The sequence below is a fragment of the Rhipicephalus sanguineus genome, chromosome 3, assembly GCF_013339695.2.
Source record: "Rhipicephalus sanguineus isolate Rsan-2018 chromosome 3, BIME_Rsan_1.4, whole genome shotgun sequence".
Classification (NCBI taxonomy): Eukaryota; Metazoa; Arthropoda; class Arachnida; order Ixodida; family Ixodidae; genus Rhipicephalus; species Rhipicephalus sanguineus.
This window is the reverse complement of record NC_051178.1, coordinates 229,837,926-229,862,437: the sequence shown is the minus strand read 5'-3', so window position 1 is coordinate 229,862,437 and position 24,512 is coordinate 229,837,926. Positions and strand designations below refer to the sequence as shown.

General features: G+C 50.8%; 1 protein-coding gene across 3 annotated transcripts in view; it reads right to left on the bottom strand.

The window, feature by feature from the left end:
* Nucleotides 1–24,512, bottom strand: part of LOC119388357 (pro-interleukin-16) — a 34,453-nt gene that overhangs the window by 5,410 nt on the left and 4,531 nt on the right. The window contains exons 1-3 of one of the 3 annotated variants that reach the window (XM_037656064.2): nucleotides 19,253–19,380; nucleotides 14,911–15,015; nucleotides 1,443–4,093 (exon numbers count right to left, since the gene is read on the bottom strand). In XM_037656064.2, the coding sequence (XP_037511992.1) occupies nucleotides 1,443–4,093; nucleotides 14,911–15,015; nucleotides 19,253–19,349 (2,853 nt within the window). In that variant the 5' untranslated portion in view covers nucleotides 19,350–19,380. Of the gene's footprint in view, nucleotides 1–1,442; nucleotides 4,094–14,910; nucleotides 15,016–19,252; nucleotides 19,381–24,512 lie in introns of those variants that run through there. The other 2 variants (XM_049413921.1, XM_049413920.1) reach the window with 2 other exon arrangements.

Below are 24,512 nucleotides of genomic sequence, written 5' to 3'. Positions count from 1 at the left end.
AAAGCAACACGTCAGGGTACCAACTCTCGTTAGGATATAGTTCTTGTTTAGCATATAGCACGAGATACATGTATTGGTGCCAACAGTGCTCAGCAGGACGTGTATTTCACCCATTATGATGGAACCCATTAGAGACAGACACAACTCATTAGTGGGATCTGTGATGTACAACTGTTGAAATGTTGCCTGAAATAAGATAATGCTATCTGCAATGGCTGAATGCCAAAGTATTATGAATGAGCTTCAGAAGTGTGTTTGATATTCCTTTTCGCAATGAAGGTATCAGAAATAGTGTCGCTACTCCGATAAGAATTTATAAAAATGTTTTTATAAACAAGCTCAGCAAGCACAAACAACCTTGGAGCAGGAAGCTTGACACTAAGCGCCGCTAATACCCGTGACACACGGGCATGTTTGAAAGGCCATTGAGCCGATGGCCATCGAAACGCTACAACTCCATCGAACTCGATGGAGTTCTCGCGTTGCCACACGACGGTTTTCAACGGCCGTTCACTGATTCAGGTGTTTCTCGCAAACATTTTGTGGCGCTGCTAATCTTATTTTCGTTTTCATGTCGTCGTAAGTGAACTAAAATAAATCCACTTAAAAGCCTTCGCGCGCACAACGCATTCGTGCGTTGTCTTGTTCAGAAATATAAAAAAAATGTTTATACATAATTATAAGTGCATTATTAGTTATAAGCAGAGTTGGTTATAAGTTTGTTGAACAGCGAAACTGTGGCTACGTTATAACCGCTTTACCCGTCCGGCCGCTTTTCCGGGTTGCGAAGTTTACCACGTAGTTTTGCCTGGTTTTGCGGTTGCGTGTATTCATTTTGTTTCATTGGTTTCATTACGTGCCTGTTCCGCCATCATGAGTGACCGTGAAACAGATGACAAGGCCGCTATGGTGTTCTACGCGGCTGCGGGATCGAAGCGGCAAAAGAGGAAGCCGACGCACCGACGCCATCGAGAATGAGCTGTTGCTCGTGAACAATTTGCTGACGACTATGGATGCGGTGACAGAACGAAGCGTGAAATCACACAAATACTTTAGTAAATAAGTTACAACGCCCATGCACACTACTTTTAATGCATACTGGTTAAATTTTTCCTTTTCTAATCATGAGTATGAGCACACTGGGAACGAGAGGGCGCGGTGACGCTGTTTCCGCTTCCGCCGCTCGATGGCCGTCGAAGTTTCAATGGAGTTGTAGTGCGCTCCGTCGACTCGATGGGCCACTGACTCAATGGCCTTCGAAACTGCCCGTGTGGCAGCGCGTGCATCCCCGTTGAGTCAATGGACCATCGGTTCAATGGCCTTCGAAACGCCCGTGTGACACGGGTATAAGGGATATGTAATCCCCGCCCTGGCCACATTTTCTTAGAGCTCATCTTAACCAGAATTTCATGCACGCAATTAATTTATTACGGACAACTCACCGTAATTTCTTTTGTTTCGTAGTCCGAGCCACCCGCAAGGGTGACCCCAACACCGCTCGTTGGCGAGTCCTTGTGGAGGATGACCACGTGAATGTCATGTCCAGAGGCGCCAGCTTCGTCCAGCGATTGGTTTGCCTCGTCGATAAGTTGCTGAAGTTCCTGGGGCGAAATGAGACTGCTCGTGGAGGCCAGGGACGTCATGGAAGAGTACTGTTCCCTCGAAGCCGTGCTGTTGCCCGAGTCGTTCGAGTCGATCGATGAGAACCGTCGGTGTTCGGGAAGGGGAAGTTGTTGCTCGGACCTTATGGCTCGTAGAGAAGCCAGGGTTCTCGGCGGTACCTTCGCCGATTCGTTTTCGAAGGCCTTCTTGATGTCGTTGACGCTGAGCGAAGGCGAGCAGTTCTTGCTGCTTCGGTACGCCACGCTAGATGAAGGCCTGTCCACCTTGGTTCGAAGATAGGATGAAGGATGTGACTCTGGCCAATCAGTGCTCAGGCGCGGTTTGTCCCTTTCCTCGAACATTGATGCGGGCCTCGAAAGCGGATATCTCTGGGAGCGTAGTTGCACGGGTGGAGGGTAATCGGCCGATGTCGACGGGGATGCCTTTCCGTTAGCAACAATGTACTGGCTTTGCCTGTTGTATTCGGGAGGCTTGGGAGCAACCGGTGGGTGACTCTTGCCATTTGAAACGACCATGTCTTTCCTCTGTGCTTGCGGAACGCCCGCTTGCGCGTCCTGGGACCTCTGTTCCCACTTTTGAGCCAAAGCTTTGAAACTCTTGGCGCTGTCTGCGCTGTCGATCGTTTTCTTGAGCACCGTTTTCTGTTGACCAAGCTGACTGGCCCTAACGCTCTTTTGCCAGGCTTCACTGGGGCTTTCTTTCAAGTCCATTGACCGTGTCCTCTGGTCAGCGCTGAGGCTGGAGGCACTGTTGACTCTCGTAGAGTAGACCGGCTGCTCGCAAGAGTTTCGCCTGAACTGCGAGTTCCAACTACGGTCGTCCATCGAGCGGTACTTCGTCTTGGCGTCCTTCAGCGAGGAGGCGTCCCACGTCCTCGCCGCCTTCCTGCTTTCGTCGCACTTTGTTTCGGTCGAAGGTAACCGCTGCAGTTGAGGGGGGCTGCTAGATGCGCTGACTGTCTGTGCTTTCGCCTCCTGAATGACAGCGTCCGCGGAGCCGAGGGAATTTTTCCGTTGAATTTCAGCCGAACTTCTCCGCTCGGAGTTGTACTTTGCACTGGGCCCGTCGTAACCATTTGTGATTGTCTTTTGATCACTTCGAGAATCGGTGGACGAAACACTTTTCACGCTGTTCTGCCTCGACACCTTTGCTTCGGCGTTCTTTTCATCATAGGTGGCACTAGAGAGATATCGTTCAAGAAGTGGCGACTGCCCGTAAGGTTTGCCATTTGCAACCGGCGTTTCAGCGACGACAGTGGGCGCCTGCTTCTGCTCGCCATCACTCATGGCGTACGAATCAGCTCGGCTTTTCTTGGCTATTTCCAGCGAACATCCGCTACTAGAAGGATTGGAGAAGGTAGAGGAGCTGCTGTTGGACCTCGACCTGCTTCCAGACGACGTGTAGCTGAGTGGAGGTGGAGACATGACAGGCGTTTCCGGCAGAACTGGTGTCACGGGCTTACTGTGCGACAGAGAAAACTGGAAGCCATTCTGGGAGCTGCCACGCACGGGAGAAACGTCGCACGACTTTGACACCTGAAGAGATCGGCGCTTGAACGCTGGTGAGTACTTGGGCACCTCGGACACCTCCTTCGTCTTCCACGGGGGATCGGCAAGCAAAGTAGTGTGTTTCGGCGATGGCGGAGAGTGTTTGCTGTCCCTTCTTAGTTTGCAGTCGTCCATTGCGGAGACCATTTTGTTGGACGATGGCACAACAGAGTTGCTCACTATCACTGGCAGCGTCTTGGCCACCGTTGCAGGCGCCTTGGGCTTGTCAGGAATGACGAGGCCCTTGAGCTTAGTGCCGAACTTTGTCGTCTCAAGCATGGAGGCCAGCATGCCGGAGTATCTTTTCTGCGTGGCCTCTGCCGAGGCTCTCCGGTCCAGGATGAGAGGAGAGCTGTACTGGGCCGTCGGCGTGGGCAGGGGCGTCGACGCGAACGTCGCCGGGAGGCACTTGGTGTCCTCTTTAGGCATCGCGGCAGCAGGCGGCGGCTCGGCCGCGATCATCGTGGGTGGTGGTGGCGACGACGTGGAGTCCTTGTCGACGCCGTTGGTCCAAGGCGCTTCTTCGCCAGAAACGGCGGCTCGCCCGTCGCCCTGACGACTGCAGCACTCCTTGGGCGACTTAGTCACGGAAACCTTCGTCTTTTCTTCCCCTTCGGAAGCGGAAAGCGAGGACAGCGGGTCGTCCGAGAAGATGCCGGAGTCCTCGTAGACGTGCATGGGCTTCTTGAGCGGCAGCGCGTCTTCCTGGGAGCTGGGAGCGCTGGATGTGGCGGATGGTGGCGGCGGCGCCTTGGGCAATGACGGCTCGCTGTAAGCGGTCGGGAACTCGTGGCCGTCAGGCGGCAGCCGCCGCAGCAGCAGGGACGGGAAGCCTCCGCCACCGCCTTCGTCAGAGCTCATGGGGTCTTCCGAGTCCGGAGTGCGGGACTTCTCCTCCCTCTCTCGGAACGGGCTCGGTGCTTCTGAGCAAAGAAACAAATAGAAACATATGATCTACGCTCACGTAATCAATCAACAACATTCGCGAGAAGTGGTAACCATCGCGCTTCGCAATTACAGCAAGCATTATTTATGACATATCGTATTACATAGCACGAAGTACGATGACACAAGAAACATTGCAGGGTAGCTTCGAGGCTGCCTGGTTTCTGTCTGCAAAGATAGTTTGCTGCTAACAGCGAGCAAAAAGAGACAGGTCGTTGATCTCGGTTTCTCTGTGCTTGCGACAAAATATTTACGTTCATTACCAATTGATACTGCAACATTTCCGAAGCCACACATTCGCAAGGACATAGTGAATATAAAATATGCTATTGAAGCACACTCTTGCACTTGATAATACAATTCCCGATTTGAATTAATGTTGGTGTGAAAAAAGGGCGTAAGACAATGCTGATAACGCTGACGAATGCACAGTTGGCCAATGTACAAACGGGTCCACTGCCGGGAACACTTGAGTGGAGTGCGTGTCCGGATTTCGCTCTCTTGCAAAAGCATAGTGGCTTAGATTTCTATAAGGCTGCTGGTGGTTGATAGCTTTGACTCCTTTCGACAGACTAGTGCCGCGCACGGGCAATGTTTCCACATGCACTTGAAGTTAGAGGGCAAGCAATATAAACGATGTTCATTCGAGTGCTCCCTTTAACAGCGGACCGTACTGTACATGCTAAGTTTTAAATAGATATTCTAAACAAGCGCTCTTCCTATGAAGCATCTTCGAAAGGACGTAGAGGCGGCACAAAGTTGACCCAACAATCGCATATCAAATGGTGCATGAAGTTCCAGAAAGCAGCATCTGGTTTTGTTACAGTAAGCAGGACTACGACTTACACATATTATTTAAAAATATTTTCAGTGGTAATAATTGATTTGAGAAAGAGCATTTACTTTTAAGAGTGCAAAAGAAAGCTTCGCTTGAGCTAGGGCGATTTCGCGCACCTAAAACCTGAAGCATTAGTGCAGCGGTGTTATCGCCTCTAGTGGCTCAAGGGAATATTTTTGACCCCAATTTGCTTCTTTTTCACACCTTCGCGGCATATCCCTTGTAAGAGAGATATCTACTACCAGAGATACGCCGCATGTCATAGAGATATGCCGTTTGCTGCCGCGTATCTCTTGTAGTAGAGATACGCGGTCAAGCCTTGTCGCCTCACTCAGCCTTTTCGTGCACAGGTACACATAGAAGAAACAGAAACCAGATGGCTGAACAGGCTACTCGACTTCACGCGACACGTAAGAAGACAGAGGAACCGCAATACGGCAATGGTGGTGGAGCGGATGTCGTCTCTGGCGACACAAGCTCTTCCCTCGAGCGCGAGCTGCGCAGCGTTTTCGTCTCTGCTCATCGGTCACGGGTGCTCGTCGCCGTGATGCAGACGCGGGCCATCAACGCGATCGCAGAAAGATCGTGTTGCTCGCGAACACGCTCACGCTGCTCTCCCACGCGTGGCAATGACCTTAGGCGCCGCGAAAAGCCGCGAGCCTTCCTGCTCTGTGCTGCCTTAAGGGGGAAATGCGGCGCGCCCGGAAGTGCACGTCCTTCCAGGGCGGATGTCGGATGTCAGAGACGGCGGTGGCGCGCGCCCGCTGAGACGTTCAAGGCTCGCTTGCGCGTCGCCCGGAGCGAGGGCTGACAAGGGATGCCCCGCCGTGTCATAAGTGACAAATGCTTCAAACTTGAGCGCGACAACGAGACACAATAGTCGGTCGACTTTGTCAAAGAAGTGGAAAGTTTCGCGCTGTAAAAGTAAGGCTGTAGATTGCGAAAGGCTCAGGAGCGGCACTTGCATTCACAGGCAACAAAGAGGTTACGCGGATCTTGTACATACAGGGGGAGATAAGCTATTAGTGAGCCTTTTCAAGAATGAGGGAGTCTTTTAACAAACCTCCTAGAAGTTTGAATGGTCAAACATCCACCGCGGTTCCCCATGTGGTTGCCTCTCTCACAAATATATAATTCATAGAAAAGGACATTTCTGGCGTCTTCACCTCTCTTCTTCAGCAGTGGCAAGTGTAAAGTGGTTACGGTAGCACGAGTCGGAAGACAACCTTAGAACTCACCAAAAAAGTTTGAGCCTCAGGGTCTGTGGAACAACACGTGGCGCTTCGTTGGAGCAACAAATTTCGGCCTTCATGTCAACGGCATTGATCACATTGTTCCACACGTACATGAAGTAACCGATGACGATTTTATGTTCTCTTTCGCTTAGGAGAAAGCGATTACCTTAAGGTAGCATGCAAGTTCAAGAGCTGCAAAATAACAGCCGCGAAAAAGCACCTAGTGAAGCGCCACAATACGGCTTGCGTATGCGCATACCAATTTTAGGCGCCGTATTTTGTTTTTCCGCATTCCATCGTAGGTCGCCGCAAAGACAATGACACGCACGAAGATGCTGCTCCTTTGAATAAAAAGTAAATTAAAGGAGAACAGGAAAGAAAAACAACAACCGAAAAAAGCCGCAGCTTTCGTTCGAAGGTGTGACCGCTCCGTACTCTCGCCGGTCGAGGGACCAGCCCACATCGCGCGGTCTCTTGACTCCGCGCGAAGAGAAAGAACAAAAAATAAGAGGGCAAACTCAGACGTATAGAATGCGAAAACGGCATCCAACAAAAGAAGAACGAAGAGAAAATCGACGGCCTTTCAAGGACTCTTCAGTGTGGCGTGTCGTCGAGAGGCGCCACGCAGTCGTCGATGCCACAGCTTCTGCCTCGCGTCTCGAACCGGCCGTGTTATTTTCTCCACTCGAAAGTCACGAATCGAAATTCCCGCGGGCCGTGACCGAAAAATAGGAACTTCCTCCTGCAATGTGAACGGCCTCGAGCCCCCTTGTCGGCGGTTCCTCTTTCTTTCTTTCTATTTCTCTCTACTCTTTCTCGCGCACCACCGGCGCCACTTTCAGGGTGCAACAGACAGCGGTCACGCGAGCGAGCCACGGAAAAACGACGCCCCGGTCTGCGTGGTCGTCGTCGCCTCGGACGCTCCCGGTTGGCTGCCCACGGCAGGGCCGGAAACCAACACCGTCGCCGGCTGGCAGGCCGTTCGCTTGTTATGCACAATGTGAAACATTTCATGCCCTCTAGCTTCGCTCGCTTACAGGGGCTGTACTGAAACAGAGCAACCCCTTAATTCAGAGAAGGGGTGATGAGGAAGGTCACATCATCGAACGTGCAGGCCTCGAATTCGGCCGGCCCCCTGTGGCGTGGTGGCGAACGCGGAAATGCTCGTAGCCCAAGCATAGCGTGCATGCGCGAAAGAGTTACTGTACACAGTCGATTCCAATAAAATTCTTACAGCGCAGAACGGAAGTGGTTCCGTTATAAACTTCCGCGGGTGGGCATGAAAGTTGTTTCACTTAAATGAGGCCCGATTAAAGGGAAGATGCGGCGGGCGCTAAACCATAGAGACAGTCTTTCATAAGCGGTGTTATGCATGGCTTACAATCACGGCTGCTCGTGGAGAAAACGATGCCTTACGGTATAGAAGAGAAGGTCGTCAAACTGCGAGCAGAGACAGAGCCATGACTCATATAACTCTAGCTCAGTTCTTCTAATCATGCGGCCACTAAGGTGGTATTGGTTAATCAAAATTAATCAAAATACGAAACATTTTATTCCGCGGGGCTTTACAATTGGCGCGGGTTACAGTTATCTCGTATAATGCACAGCGAAATCCAGTTAGTAGAGGGCATCATGTGTGAGATTCCGCTGAAAAACAGCATGTTATCAGTGTGAGACGCCAGCAAAAATAACGAATAACTAAAATTAGTTCCCCTTCAAAAGGTAGGTGCGACGCCAGCGATGTTGAACTTGGGCGTTATAAAGACGGGCAGCTATCTGGTAGAGGACGAACTGTGTGGCACTTCGAGGCGCTGCTTCCGATACGTGTCTTTCCATTGAGAACTGAAGAATCGCCTATTACAACGCAAGTGTACCTGCTGGGTATACGCACATTTATAGATATACCTCGGAGCCGATTCACGTGAACGCACGCGCCACCAGGAATGCGCTCGCAGGCACACATGAAAATACACTAAATTAACCAGTACGGCGGTCTAATTATGACTCTGTCCTGTATGGCGAATGACATCATGAACGGACGAGCAATATGAAGTAGACAGGACAGCAGATGCACTTCATATTGCGTGTCCGCCTTGTTTAGCTCTAAATGCGTGCGTCACGCATTTTGATCATGCGACTAAAACATAAATGACTTCTTGTACGTTTACTGACCTCTAAGATACCTAGTACAACCGGCAACACGTCTTCGAGAATGTGACGCGTTTTGTCAATAAGCGTGACGAAAAGCTTCATTTCCAACGCCACATTTGCGCTTGATAAGTTCATCTCGATGCGCTGGCACGCAGACAGGGGCACGCCATTCCACTAGTGAATTTACAGAAAGATAAAAGCAACGTTCACAGAATGCTACACGCGATTAACGGGAATTCCAGGGCGTTCATGTCTCGTAACTCACGTTTCCACCTCATCCTCGAATCCGGTGTAGAATCCGCACGTCCTCAATACCGGCGTATTGCGAAGGTCCGCCGCATTCCCAAGGCACATACGTAGTAGAGGGCGCTGTGCCAAGCGTAGCTAAGGAGATTAACCATACGCCCAATACGATGTATAGTACGGCCGATGGCGAAGAGGGGGAAGAGAAAGAACGAGAGGACGAGAACAGCGGGAGGCAGGAGCAGCACTGGCTGGAGGCGCCGCTAACAAGGCGAGGAACGCCGCGCACCTGGGGCACGCATTTCCGGAGGCGTTCTGTAACGCTGTGCGGCGGGTGAGGGGGGCCTTATCGATGCGCACGTTTACGCAGTGGCCCAGTTAAACAGCCTCCCCCCCCCCCCCCCCCCCCTTGCGAGCGCCGGACGAAAACGAAGATATTGCCGCAGGACGAGGAATGGCACGCTGTGTGTCACCGCATTCGATCCCTGTAATACCGCGCAGTATTGTGAAAGCGCTGGAGTCACGACTTATGTGGTGCGGGAGAATTCGAAGAGCTGATAGCACGCGTGAAGGGGCTCGCGGTTGACCGTGGTCTTAAGAAGTAGCTAATGTAAATCTAATGTAATTAGCTCTTGTAATGAGACACAGTACTTGAGAAATGTTCCTCGCTCGGACGGTGTCTAAGATGGGGTACCGGAGTATCGAGATATCGATTGATATTAATGAAAGCGAACGATGTTTTAAAGGGGCCCTGCAACACCTTTCTTAGTTGTATTGGAATAGTCTCATTATTGACGTATGACTCTAACGAGTCATATGCCGCAAAAATTTTCGAATCCGTCAAGTCTAAGTGGTGTTACCAAATTATAGAGATCACGTTCCGCAGCTTTCTCCCTCAACTCAACGCCGCGAGCGCGCGGAAAGCTAGGCAGCGAGTCGACGGGGGGAGCGCAGAGGAGCGAGGCTCCGCCCAAGAGCGCCGGCGGAGTTTTTTTCTTCATTTTTTTCTCTCTGACGTGGGCGCAACCACGTGGTCTGTGCCGCCACTTCCGGTCGGCTTGTGTCGTTCTCGTCGAGCGGAGTCGATCGCACTGTGTATCGCCGCGTGCTTGAAAAACTGCGCGTCGGTTTGGTAATGTTGGGTGTGCACCTCGAACGCCGTAGTGTTTTCATCGCTCTGCCAACCATGGAAGCAAACCTGCGCGCTCGTTTGGAACGAATGACAGCTGAGATCGGTTTCGGCCCATACTCCGGATACACCGCCTCGTAAGGACGGCACTGGCAGACGACCCCGAAGCGCCGCCATTACCGGACGCCAGCATTGTTATCGGAGACACGCTGCGCCCGTGCCTCGGTCGGTCGTGAGAACGTGCGACGATGCAGTTCTCAGCTGACGAGGCAACACTCGAACGGCTGCCACTCTCAACGGCAACCCGCGATGGTCAAAAGCACAGAAATATTCACGTTTTCGGCCACTGCGCATGGCGAAGAAACGGAACCACGCAACTACGAGCAGACGAGCTGTCGGTGAGACCGGAAGTGCTAATATAATGTTTGTTCGGTGTTTTTAACGCGATAACATAATATAAACATACATATTATCTACTTATTGAACTCAAAATCAACAACGAAAGTAATAATGAGGGTGTTATCGTGATTATACATCAGCCAATGGTGGAACTGCCGACAATCGCGTCATATTTTGCGGACTAATACATCATTTGTCGAGAGAAGAGGGAGCGATTTTCAGCTGACTTTGAGAATTTATTGTAAATTCCAGGCCGTGCGCATCGCTATAATATTTGGCTCGCGTGTTCTCGGGAGCCTCGACTACCGATCGGCAGCGCTTTTTGAGCATAAGTTGCAGGCCCCTTTAACGAAGGTCGTCAGCCAGGGAGGGAAAGAATACTGTAACGAATAATAAAAAAAAACACCTATGAATGCGGGTCCTGCTTTCGCATTAACACACTAATTATGTCATTGATCAAACTCTGTCTTCAGAGGCTTTGCAAAGTCATCATCAGCCTGACTGCGCCGACTGCAGGGCAAAGGCTCTCCCATGTTCCGCCGTCAACCAGTCAACCCGGTCCTGTGCTTGCTGCGGCCACGTTATAATCGCGAACTTCTTTATCTCATCTACCCACCAAACTTTCATCCTGCCCCTCGCGCGCTTGCCTTCTTGAGTGTCTGGATTCCTTGTAGAGTATCTCGTGACTATCAACGATCACTTTCTACTGGTGTGTAGAACTTACACTTATAGTCACTGAAAATGTATGAATGATCCAAGAGCTTTTGTCATTTATAGTGAGCAGGTTTAAGTAAGTTGGCTTCTAAGAAAATTCTCAAATATATCTGTCTGTATGAGAACAGAATGGTCACGGGACTTGCAAGCCCCCTGCGCCAATGTTTAGATTTCTATCACGAATGGCGGCACGGCGCGAAGCGATTTATTGTATACGGGCCTTGACGCACAATCTTATCCATCCGCGCCCAGCTCCCACCACGTTGCATTTTTTTTTTCTCTTTAACGAGCCGAAGCGTTTGTATAGCCGCCTGCACCCCTCGGGCCAAGCGCCTTGAAATCCATCCGCAGCGCCTTCCTCACGCACCCGTATTAACTGCCCCGCAATGGCCGACTGACCACCTTCGTTCGTGTTATGTACCGACGGAGCTCCTTAAGCGGTTCTTCGGAATCCCGGCCACGTTCGCAGCTTGCATTCAGAGTGAGCGAGTTGCCCCCGTGGGCGCTATTGCACAAACGGCTAGCTGCCCCTTATTACGCCTCATTATGCCAACGCTGAACAAACCGACAGTAGCGCACTCGTATTTCTCGTGTTTCTCAGGTCGGTCTTTCTCTGTTTAGTTTTTTTTTTCCTGGCTCCGTGTGAGAGCTTATCGATTCTCTGATCTCTTTGTACCAGGTGACGAAAGCGGTGTGACAATTACGACACTTTCGTGTATTATACGGACGCTAGAGAATTCCTCTTATTGGATTACGCAGCACGAGCGATATATCGAAATGGGAATGCGCGGAATGCGTCCAGCGTTGTATACGCTCACACACACGCACACAAAAAAGACAATTTCAATCAGGCTTCTGGAATGCGCGGTATTCGACTGTTGCTGGTGCACTCGTTATCGCTAGTGAAGTCCAGCTCTTTGACGTTACACCCTTCAGGAATGCAGTACGGTACGTGGGAAAACGAAAGAATAAAAAAAAAAATAAGCACCGCTCGATAACGACGGGTTCTGAGTGAGTACTACTCTACACTATGCAAATTAAAGCGCGTGCGCTCCACTACAGGCACGTGCACCGATGTCGGAGAGATTTTCCATGATTCCCTGTTACTCTGTGCATGCACGCTGCGACGGTCTGAAATCACTTCTTATCTGCCTTGTTGTGCGGTCGCGTGCGCGTCAGAGATTGTTATCTGCACAATTTTGGAAGTTGCGAGCAGTACCGACGAGATAGAGGCGTGACGGGTAGCTTCATTCAGTGACCTCGCGATCATGGTTCGGCTGTACTCATGAGTCATGTCAACAGAATGTCCAAGAACAGCATAACATCAGATGCGCCTGAGAAATGTTAGTAGGTGAATCAGATAGAGATGATAAAGTGTATGCCGCTCTCAAACACGATGAGAGTGGTCCAAGCACGGCGTGCAAAATAGAGAGGCTTCTGAGATTTTTACCCTTGGTTAAAATATCAAGCATTTCTTTTGATAGTCACGCACTCAGCTATAATGTCAGCCTAAAACAGGCAAACATTCTGGTTGTAATAATAATCATTGGTGGATATTCAGTGTTTCAGTGGCCGTTACAGGACTGCCGTTTGCGCACTTCGCGCTATTAGAAGAGTGCTTGGTGTTTCGCTTGGTAGTCTCGCTCTCAGCGCCGCCGCCATTCCGCAGGGAGGGTTGTGCGTGCGCGTGTGTGTGCGTGCGTGCGTGCGTGCGTGCGTGCCTTTGTTCTCGTCGTGGCAAGTAAATAACTAAATGATCTCAAACACTGAGGCAAACGCTTCATCCTAAGCTACTCATAGAAACTGTAGTCATTCACTGAGAAGCTGTCGACCTCAGGAACTGGAGTAGTGTACGCGTACGACTTCTTAGGGTCTTGACGCATTTGGCCGCGGTCCAGGTATACTTTCGTCACTGCGAATGACCTTTGCTTGCCCGAACGACCTCATCGAGCGCTCCAAGTTTTACTAGCAACGGTAAACGTAGGCTCTAAAGCTTCCTCGAGAAATCAATACATGACGAGTGCTTTCAAAGCTTGGTACGACAAGTCGGCGAGGAAATCGTAACGTTCTCAAGAAGGAAAGGGTATGAGGAGAGGTAAAGACGGTTGGAAAGAAACAATAGTGTATGCACCCACGGTTAAGTACGGCACAATGTTACATAATCTACATTTCTTTCAATCGTATCAGGTCGGACCAAGAAGGTACAGTGCGCGAGACGCGCCTCCACGAGATGCCCAATAAACAGTACGTGGGCTACTCACGACTAACCGATGCTACACAGTCGCCCCAATGCGCGTCCTTTTCAGGAGGCAAACAGTCTTGCGCGCGCACTGCACTACCTGCGCTTCCTGTACAACGAGATATACCTACACCTATACGCATCTCTCATATATGAGGAGATCGGCCTCCAACCAACTTTCTCACGCACAACGCCCCCGTGCCGCCGTTGTGCGCTCTATACATATCCCCAGTGAGGCTTCGTCCTACACACGATTTGGAGCCTCTGTTCCGGCTTACGCGTGTACACACACACGCGAGCTAAAACAAAAGTAATGACGCCGCGCCTATATGCGAGGGATGCGCGTCAGAACAAAGAAACGATGGCCTCGCAACGCGAGGTATACAGCCCTCCCTGCGGAATGGCGGCGGCGCTGAGAGCGAGGCTACCGACCGGCAACTTTCTCACGCCGACGAAACAAATGATTGTCTTACGCACCGTTATGACGACGATGTATGTATACCGCCGCTATATATTAACCCTACGTATGGGAGTGGCCCATTCGAGTTAGCCGAGAGGCCCATTCCGTTTCCTGCCGGTCCCTTCGTGCACTTCCACTTCCTCCGTTTCTTCCGCGTTTGAACGGTTTAAATATGCCGCACTCGATCCCTCGTGCTCCTATCTGATTCTTCGCTTAGGAGCGAAGGCATTGCAGGACGCCCGTGTATACATTGTCTTTTTTTGTTCTGATGTTAACTCTCACCATGAAACACAATCTTATCTGTCCCTCTCCGAGACTCGAGTGCGTAAGCACAATGCACGAGCGACATTCTTCCTATTGTTTCCTTATCGAAAAGCGAATATAAACGTGACTCTGCATAGCTGAGAATAAATGGTGGGGGAAAAAAGTGAGGTAAATGTCGATCTGTATCGCTCTGCGCACAGCATGATCGCGCACGCTTCGGTGCTTAAGCAGTGTACGGTCAGTGCGACTCTGAATTCGTCCAGCGATGGCACCCTCTAACGGCATTTCGCCTCTGGCGAAACTCTGTGCGAAAAGTGAACACTGTCAACATAGCCGATAAGGCAGCAGTTAAGGAACTAGATTCTATGGAGGAAGCGATAAGGCTGCTATCTCAAGAAATCTCAATGACGTCCGCAGTTAGCAAGTTGCCCAAACGATCTTCTTCTTTCCGTGTACGCGTATAAGACCGATGACACCAACAACGGCCTTTTAATAGCCGTGTTCGATGGCCCTTCGCGATTGCAAAGAGGTAAAACTTTAAAATAGGCGACTACACCGGGAAACTTCCATCATCGTAGATTTGACATCGCTATTCTAGATGACAATGTGTTGTGTACCTATAGTACCGCTGCCTCGAAATAATATCAAAAGTCGCGACCCTGCCAATCGTGAGGTCCAACGTAGCAACACGTTCGTAAATTTAAGGGTTACATTTTGCGCACGTGTCGAATAATCCGGCCTCACTCTACGATCTGCTATCATCTTGTATAGCAGATCGTTGAGCGACCTCGGGAAGGGATCAGCTCGATACTTTTTCGTGGACGAATTTTTCTCCAACTGCATAGCTTTCGTTTTCGTGCGCTGTGACACTGCTTCAAGGTTTGCATGAAAATTGACTCTTCCGTTTCCATTCCCCTGATGGCCTTGTACCAGGTTTAAAAACACATTAACAAGCAAAACGAATTCAGATATCTCCAGGCTTGAATGCCGTAACCTTGAATACTGCAACATGCAAGCGTTGTAATATATCAAACATCACAAATGACGTAACTATGCTTTTTAATAAAGAAAAAGCTTTTCGTTCTCTCTAGTAAACGCTTTTAAGTCACCTGAGGAAACTTACCGTGTTCGATGGGGCTCAAGATTTCTTCATCACCGCTGGTAGGAGCAAGATCGTCGACTTGGCCGACAGTCGATGGCAGCGCCCAGTCAGACTTGTTCTCTTCTTCTGCATAAAGAAAAGAAAATTCTTCGGTAAGAATTTGTCGCATAAAACGGTAGCATAACAAATTCGTCCACTGCAAGGCTGCAGCCCGTAATACATCGGCAGAATAAGTCAAACACTTCACAGCAGGACGACAACTCGAATTTCTCGACATTGCTCTCAAACGAGGGAAGTCTCAAGTGTAAGTCAATGTCCTTGACAAGAATTTGACGGCGTTTGACAACGATTCATCTCCTGCAGGGTCCTCACAAAGACACGTGACCTTCTCGAAACGTTTGTGCGACCATTGATGATTAAGATACGGTCTGTCAGAGGCTGTCGCCAGTAATGCAAACCAATCGCAGCATCGGCTTCTTCATTCTTATCACCAGGGAGCAACTTCAAGCGAAGATAAGCAGTTGTTGATGAACTAGACATCGTAATCGAAAGCAGCAGTGAAACGTAAAACTGCAGAGGACTGGCAGCCGCATTACATGCTTATCACAAAGGACACTTCCAGGTGAAGAGCGACGTATACCCAGGTCCGTTTATCTGATGATGGTCTCAGTGCATACAACTTTTCCCCGTGACACTTCCGCCAAGTCTCATGCAACTACCGCTAGCGGTGTACTTTCTTCTTCCTTATTTCTACAAAAGGCCTGCGGCGCTCATGAATATCGCATTAGAAACGTGTGGACAGCCGCTCACTTCCATCTGCTTTCATCTTGCATGGCCGCAGTTCGACTGCCCACAAATTCCTCTCGGCACTTCCTTACCGCGCGTCGCCTTCTTTCGTTCGCTCCACTTCGAGGAACTACGCGCGCGCGTTCCAAGCAGTTAGCACCAACGAGCTGTTTCAAAATGAGCCGCAAACGCCTCGCGTATGGTGGCACACGCTATGTAGTCACGAGCGTCTTGAGAAACCGAACGACGAGGGCATCACGAAGCATGCACGCCCTACATAAAAGACAAACCCGTGGATGTTTAAAAGTAACAAAACTGGAACTGCGCATCATCGACGGAAGTGCGAGCAAAGCGGTCGCGCTCTTCTGAGAGACTTTAACGAGTGTAGCCGACCAAGAAAGACACGGCCCGTCGAAAGTGAGAATGCCCGGCCCTGTACACACGGGCCGTAATTGAGAACACGCGGAGTGCGTGCGTGAAGGCATGTCCGGCGCCCGTTCAAACAAGCCGAGCACGTCGCGCGTACGTATACGTCGTCATCGAAATCGGAAGCGCCGGCCGAGAGCGCTTGCTTGCATTGCAAATGACCACGGCTCTCTTTCGACTGCGCGTGCAAACACTAAAAAAAGGGTGCCGCGGTTCTCTTCTACATGATCCATCAGGCGAAGCGCACGGACGGCCCAGCCCCACTTGTGTGAGTGAGGAAGCACTCGTTTGCGCACGCAGCTTCTGAGCCATCTTAGCAAGCCAAATGAATGACAACCTTGAACACGGCTGCTCTTTCGCGAACACAGACAGCGGTTATCAATCCCCGATATAGTAGGAGCGTCGAGGAGCAAGCCGGCTATCTCGTAGAACAGGCTCGACGACCACGCTGTAAATACTTGAGTCAGCCGTTGTGAAGCGGGCATTTAAGCATGCACCGAGATAACGGGGCTTCGTCCGGCAACTGCTTCGTCTCGCGCAGCCTTTTTCGCACGTTTATCTTTATCACCACGCAGAAAGAAATCGTCAGCTGAGTATAACGGGAAGCCCCCCTTCGCAAGACCTTGGGTCTCCGCCGCCGTTTCGCCGAACGTTGCAGTAAGATGCGGAGGACGAGAGCTCAGAATAACGGCCGTCAGTATTCAAAAGGCGACTGGCGCACGCCACGCAGGCCAAGCGGATAGATATCTCGTCCGCGCCAAGTATTAGCAGGCAGTGCACCGTGCAGTTCACGTAACTCCGGGTGGCGTGGCCAAGAGAAGGCGCGCCTAACCAACTTCACTTCTGGCCGGTGAAGCGCGGTAGAACAAACGAAAAAAAAAAGTGAAGCCGATCGTGTACCACGTCTGGGGAAAAGGCGAGGGGTCTGAAACATAGCTGTACGCATACAGTATAACGCAACCGACCATAGAGAGAAGGAAAGACTGTGACGCGTTCTGGCTAAAAACTGCGTCTCCCGTTCGACCTTCTTACCAGCCTCTCGTTATCCCATTTCTCCTCTCTCGATGCTTCTATAGTCGCAAGGACAGGTAGCGGCGTTCTCGATAGGCTGTGCCACCGATCGGCCGCTATTTCGCGGATTTAAGTATCAGTTGGAACGCGTCCGCGCTCCGTACTATACAGCGTTGAGTTGGCCGCGCGCCGCGCTTCGAAACACGGCGGCCATTTTCGCAAGGCCATTAGGAAGATTGCGGGGCGTTGTTTTCTTCGTCGCGTTTCCCCCGCCTCCTCTTACATACCCTCCTCCTCGCCGAAGGCCTCGAAAAGCGAGCCATGCAAGAGGATGTGAAGTTTGCATTTATTTTGGTTGGAAGAGGCATAGCTGGCATTAAAGCAGGAAACAGGACTCAAAACGCACCGTTCATCGCGAGTAAAAGAACTGGATCTCTAGTGTTTCCCATAGTTTGTTTTTAAGCGAAAAACACTACCGCAGGTAAATGTCGGTGCCATTTTTTGGTGGCTGGTACGTTTTGCTGATAACAGATGTGCGGCCCGCTTCCATTTATTTGCAAGGCGGAAGGACAACAGATGCGGGGCTTCGGCGCAAGTCTGTGATTTTCTCCGTGCACGGCGAGACTGCGGCGTTGCGCAGGAGAGTAAACAATCGGAGCTAAACATAGAATCGATATTGCGTTGAGCGCTATATAATGAACTGGTAAGACATGCGTACACATCTGGCGAGGCCCAGAAGAACGTTAACCTCAATACGGTGGGTGAACGGCACACATTACGACACGAATGTACTGGTTCCGTTAAAAAAACACGAAGTACAAAGCGGCGCGTCTAAAAAAAAAGCAAACAAAAGAAGAAAAAGAAGCGATGAATTCGTGCCGGTTACATCAGCATCCGACCTGGGCTACCTTGATAGGTGCTACTTTATAGCTAAAACCTACTATTATGCACACCTAGAATAATTAAGCCTCTATCCAGGTAAAATAAATCATTACGTGCCCCCTCTCTTTTCTTTGTTCTATATTTCCATTGTAGTCTTTTTGACTTACAGAAACAGCATTATCAGGGCCATCGTTGTTACATTATAGGAACATTGGCTTTGAATGATTAATGACGTTTCATCAACGCATGGTCAAGTATTTGAAAGATAAACAACCCACCATGCCGGTATAGCGGCTGCTAAGCATAAAGATGCGGGCTCGACTGCCACCCGCGGCGTCCGCAATTCGATTGTGCACAGAAGCATTCGTAGAGTTTGATTTAGGTGGCGCGTTAAATAATCCCAGGTAGTCAAAAATTTAATCCCGAGACTCTCACTACGGCGTGCCTCGTGATGATATCGTGACTTAGACATGCGCCACAGAATAATTCATCTTTTAACTATCTACACAGTACGCTTCAAAATGCCCCGTCATTTCCGCAGAAACTGTGTACCGACCCAAAGACAAAAAATATAAAATTTTCGGCAATTTCGCAGATATCTGCGAACTTTTATCTTTGTCGCTATGCGTCGTTTCAAATATTACGAGATATAGTGTTTCACGGCTATAACAATCGACGATTTCTCGCTGCTTCGTCATGGACACTCACTGTTTGTGCCATTGGAGCAGGGCAGCACACTCAAACGCCCGTTTCTAATCTTTTTTCACTTTTTTTTTTCTCTTCGCAGAATTCCCGCGCATTGTAACCTCTACATTGCTTTCAGCACGCGCGGACGCGTGCACAAAGCGAACAAACCTCGTGCCGCCCGGCCTTCGCCGTAGCGACAATGGCCACACGGGAAGCTGCATAGAACAACAGTTGGCGTGAGCAAAACTTTCGCCGGCGCCGGCGGGGGTAGTGAGTATCGCGGCCAACCGAACCATTTCGCGCCGTAACGGACTCTTCGCAAAGAGTGTAACGAGCGAATTGCATAAACAACGCCGGGAGTAGCCGCCCATAAACCTCAATCGAATGGCCCAGCCCACGCGGTTCAAGAGGACGCCCTACGGGGTGGCTCGCTACCCGCTAATTCGGAAAAAGCAAACAGAAAAAAAAAGAAGGCAAATTAGAAGAAGAATAAGAAAGAGTGCGCTCGCGCATGCAACGCAATCGGCCGTGGGCCGGCGGCGTATGAGAGCTGGCCTTTGTAACAACCTACCCACGCCACGCTGCTGCACCGCCTCGGTTTCTCCACTGTCTTCTTGCGCCTTCGCGCATTCGTTCTCCTTGGAGCAAACTCCTTCCGGGACCTCCATGTCGCAGCGATGCCACGGTGTGGTGCTGCCTCAGAACACGTGACCACGCATGTAACGGTAATAACGACACAGGATGTGACTGCGACTAAGCACTGCACAGTACAGTGTCGTTCACTGTCGATCACCGCGGCGCGCGCCGCATAGGGACACGTGGAGAAGTCTGCAGATGCCTGCCCACTAGGGCGTGACGGGTCCACTGCGAAGTTCACCAGTCAGTGCAGGTAATCTCCTATGTCGAGAACGCAGCCGTAAGTGACCTCGCTCATTCACACTCGCAAAGAACACTGATGAAGAGTGTAGGTAGAGATCGCTGTGGGTCTTGTATACGAAAAGATACTTTACAACTTCGATGCGGTCGAGCGCTCGCGTTTACTTCAAGATGAGAGTGCTGGGACTACAAATGAGTCCAGGCGCCTCCTCCAGATGATCAAGTGCGGGAAGTGAGCGCTCGTTGCGAGGCTTTAGAGGGGGAGGTGCATTGTGTAATCCAGTCGCTCGAGCCGAAGAACGAGCCGTCGGGGCCGCAAGAGAGGCGTCAGTGCTCGTCCTGGCGCCGGGAAGACCTCCAATCGTCGTCGCTAATTGCGCGGGAAGTCGGCCTGGCTCGCTCATCCGGGGCAACAGACGTTAGTAGCCCGCGCAAGACGACAGTCGCTTCCTTCTTTTCCAGCGCGCTCAAAAGCCACACCACTCAAAGCAAGCACAGAGCACGCGAGCACACACACAGACACACTCTCTAGTCGGAGGAAGGTCAAGGGTCCCACTGGCGCTACGGCAATCCGGCCGAGCAGCAGCCTCGGTTGTTACACGAGCGGCTCCGAGACCGTTCGCGCGGCGCGGGACAGCTGTGGTCACGACGGAAGGAAGCGGTAGACTCTCGGCGACACACGTCGTGGACGCAGCGGCGACGCCAGCGACAGCGAGTCCGCGCGGAGGCCGGCCGGTTCGACAAATGGCAGGAGAGAGCACTGCCAGCGACCGCGCTGCGGAAGCGACCAAAACTCAAGCAACGACTGACGAAGATGTAGGCCAAGATTCCGAGCAGCGTCGGCAAAAAAGTACCGCCCTCTTCTCTCTATTTCTTTTTTCTCTTTCTCTCTGTCTCTTTCACCCGCTTCTAGTTCTGCACGCGCGAAAGAGAAAGGACCTTCCTCCGAGCAGTTGGCGAGTGTGTATACTTTTTTTCTTGCCTTCCGATTCTTGTCGGGTTTCCCTCGAAAGGAAGGAGCGACGAACGTTATGCATGGAGGACGTAAGAGGAGGAGGAGGAATGAGAGAAAGGAAATGAGAGGGGGAAGGCCTCCGGTTTTGCTCCCAAAACACTGACAAGTCTTGTTTCTGCGGTGACTCTGAGTCGGCAGTACGCTTACGCAGCTCGGAAAAAAAAAAAAAAAGGAACGCAGCGTGTGCGTATTGCTCTCGCTACAAAGGAGGACACGGGGGAAGAAGAACAAGGCAGCACGTGTGTCGCTTGCCGTGCTACCCTGGTTGTTCTTTGTTTTTCCGTCCATCAATCCCCTGTGACAATAAAGCGAGAATGCATATCAGCGCAAGCAGGAATGGCATGGTTTCCTTTGAATACCGGAGAAGGGGAACAGTCTGCGCCGAGAAACCTTTCTCTTTTACCTGTGCCTCTAGTAATCGCCGATCTTGAGCTGATTAAGCCTTGGCTCTGGGATTAATCTGAACGTTGTGACCGCAACAGAGACAGCGCGATAATGGTAATAGTGTCCGCACGCCATTTTCACGACGTCGCTTCAACGAGTGTCGTTGGCAGCAGCCGCAGAAACGCGGCTCATCTGCGGAATTGCTCGGCGCTTCATGACCAAACAGGGAAGCAGCTTTGTTCCGGATGAGAACAAAGACGTTTTCTTGTTGCGAACGCCTATATGTGACGACGTGGTACCTCTATAGGGTACGGCTGCGGACCGAACATCCGCAAAAGGTATTGTTCGCGAACTCTGGACGCAGCTTATACTCGGCATTCTGGGAGCGTCGTTAGATCTATGACGCTGAACTTTCTACAGCCGCGTTGGTGAGATTCGAGTGCGGCAGAAGGGGATTAAGGTCCTAAGACTCATTGGCAAGGCGACCCTTTCGCAGTCTTCCGGCTTCATTCATGCCTTGTCGGTGTGGTACATCTGTACGGGGCGGTGTGCAGAGCTACGAAGTCTCACAGCTCAGGAATTCGAAGAAAATGCGACCGCATGTACTTCTCGCTTTCCAACTTTCGAGATGGTTGATAAGATCGCTTCTCTCGCGATGTCGAGAACACCGAGCGAGCTCTGTTTTATGACGCCCTTCAATGCACCCAGGAGAAGCTATAGGCGCGGCGCGTGGACGATAATACGTGCAGCGCCTGTATACTTGGTCCGGTCCACGAGAAACAGGCGTTCAAACGAGGAGAACGGTGCCGAGTTTTTGTCCGCTCGGCGCTAATTCTTATCTTCGCACGTCGCCGGCATACGAGGAGGCCATAAAATTCGGTCGTCCCTCGCAGGGCTTCTTCCTCGTTTCTCCAGAACTGAGCTCCTTTCAATATGAGGCGGAAGACGTGGGCTGCGCTGTGCTGCCGAGAAAAAGAAAAAAAAAATACTGCACGCGCCGGTAAAGACCAAGTTTCCGACGTTGTGAAAGCCGCGGAAGCGGTATACGGAGCACCACGCAATGAAACCCGCCCGGGTCAACGGAGCTGACGGTCACTCACTGTTCACGACTTTGGTGAAGAGTGAAGAAAAAAAAAAAAAGCGCACGCAACCAACACCAAGCGACGTGTCACAGAACGAAGGGTCACCTCAACAGCCGCTGTTTTTGTTAATTAATAACGAATTTCTTGACCTGTGCGAACAGCTGTAGAGAGAGAGAGAGAGAGAAACAGAGCGGTAAATGCGACTCAATCTCAGGAAACTTAAATTTGTCACGTTCGCGTGCTCACGAGAAGAACTATACAAGTGCTTGTGTTTACCAACAAAATTACGACTTACGTCTCTGCCTTTTGCTGGCACTCTGTTGCGTTTGCAGTTTGCTAAATATCATGCACATTAGGTTGGTTAACGACGTTCAGTTTATTTGTTTGCAACGGTTATATTGGAAAGTCGCGATGAAGGTTAGCAAACAAGGCTCCGTTGACTCGTGGCACTCGGCAACTTACGAGGCCGAAATAATCAAACGTCTCACCGTTTTATTCACATGCGTTATCAAACATTTTTTTTTAGGGTGTCGTTCAAGCTTTTCAACGGCATTCGCATTGCGAACCTTCGGCTTCAAAGGCAAACACAGTGGAGCACCGTAAACAGAACACGCTGTCGTTATTACACCCACTCCTGTTCCCACACGATACCGTCCCGCTTTTCATTTACCTTGCGACTCGAAACTTGGCACCCATGCTTCAATTTCACTTCCCGACTGATTGTGAGTATAGAGTCAAGATCAACAGCAGTACTTCAATGAAGTGCCAGAATGCGTCATTGCGGCGAGTCTGATCAAGTGCTGTACAGAACTTGAACAGACGAGAGGGACTCATTCCGCTGTGTACACGTGTCTATGGTATACGTTGAAATCGGTAGCAAAGGCGTATACGATTCGATACACGTTCTGCACACACATATACGCAGCGCATAGAGAAGGACCGGCGCCCGTCGCATATCTCCCAAGGCCTACCGAAACTGCAAACAACGCAGCGCGAATGTAAAGCTCATCGAGCGATCACAGGGTATATACTGCTTCGGCGTTGTGCGTTGGCTGAATGCACAGAATTGGGGTTACCGAAACGCGTGGTTCCGTGCAAGCGGTACGAAGCCCTTTGATCGAGTGCGACCGTCACTGTCAAGCGTGTAAGAGCTAAGTCGGTCATGCCCGCTTGCGCCGAAAGGTTCGGCGCTCTTTTAACCAATCGGAAGAGAAAAAGAAAGATAGACCCGCAGCTAATGATGGATAGGTTCAATCTTAAATTCTGGAGCGGATTACCTACCAAGCACTGGTACCCGAGGGGCGCCGAGAGCAGCGGCTTGCCTTTGCTGTCCGCCCAAAGGATTAACTTTAAGCCGCGTGCTCACGCATGCGTGCTCCAAAGATTACAGGGATGGCAGCCGTTCGTTATGAGATTAAGATTTCACTCTCGTTGGGAATCACGGGCCGACTTGTTCGCACCTCAGCTGGAGAAAGTGAAAAAAAAAAAAAAGTTCCATCCGCCCGACTGTCGTAGCCCTCAATGTGACCTCTACCGGCCCTCTGTAATAGATGGCTTCAGGCGCCAACAATGCGAGTCCTAAGCTGTCGCTACTGTTCACATCGGCACATATCGAAAGCCTAGGCGGCCTAATGAACGGCATCGAAAGAGATTACGAAACAATGCGAATGACAGCTGGCATTCCCTAGCCCGGTGTTCAGTTAGAAAAATGCACAAGGAAACGAATAGGCAGTACGCGTGATGAAATTTGTGTCGCGGCACTGACCATAAGGAGTTGGTATTGGCAAAAAAAAAAAACTCGTAAATAGAAACAGCCCAGACTGGGTAACGCCTACCAGCGAGAGTTTTAAAGGAGTCCTGCACAAAAATTTTCGCCCCGCGTTTTTTTGCTGCAATGTGTTGCTGGGGGGCCTGTTAGTCATAACACGCACATCGTTAGCTGCAGCGCGCGACAGATAAATAATTACAAGCTCCTCATTACCGACACAGCCTCAGTTTCGGTTTGACAGAGCTCCAAAAACGGCAAGCCGCCGGGAGCAACTATCACCACCTAGCGAGTGAAACGCTCGGTCACGTGAGCACAAAAACAGTGACGCATTTCCGCGGGTCGGTAGTCCGGGCTCATCGTGTCTGATGGCGACGATTTTCTTGCGGCGGGGATCGAATGAATTTCGACGTGGCGAATCATTCATGTTTGACCGCTGGCGAGGAGCGATTCGTCGGGAAGCGCACCGTCAAAAAACAAAATGGCGGCTACGAGTCATCGTAACTGTAACGGCTGCAAAGGTACGTAGGGGAAGTAGGGGGGTCACCTCGGGTCACCTCCGAGGTGGTGTCAATGCACTAGGCGCGCCTATAATGCTGGATCGCGCTCGCGAACTTCAAAATCATATAAATACCTTCCAAGCTTTATTCGCTGCCGATATTTTGCGATGGTACACGCACGTACACGGGAATCGATCCAGCAGGCTATC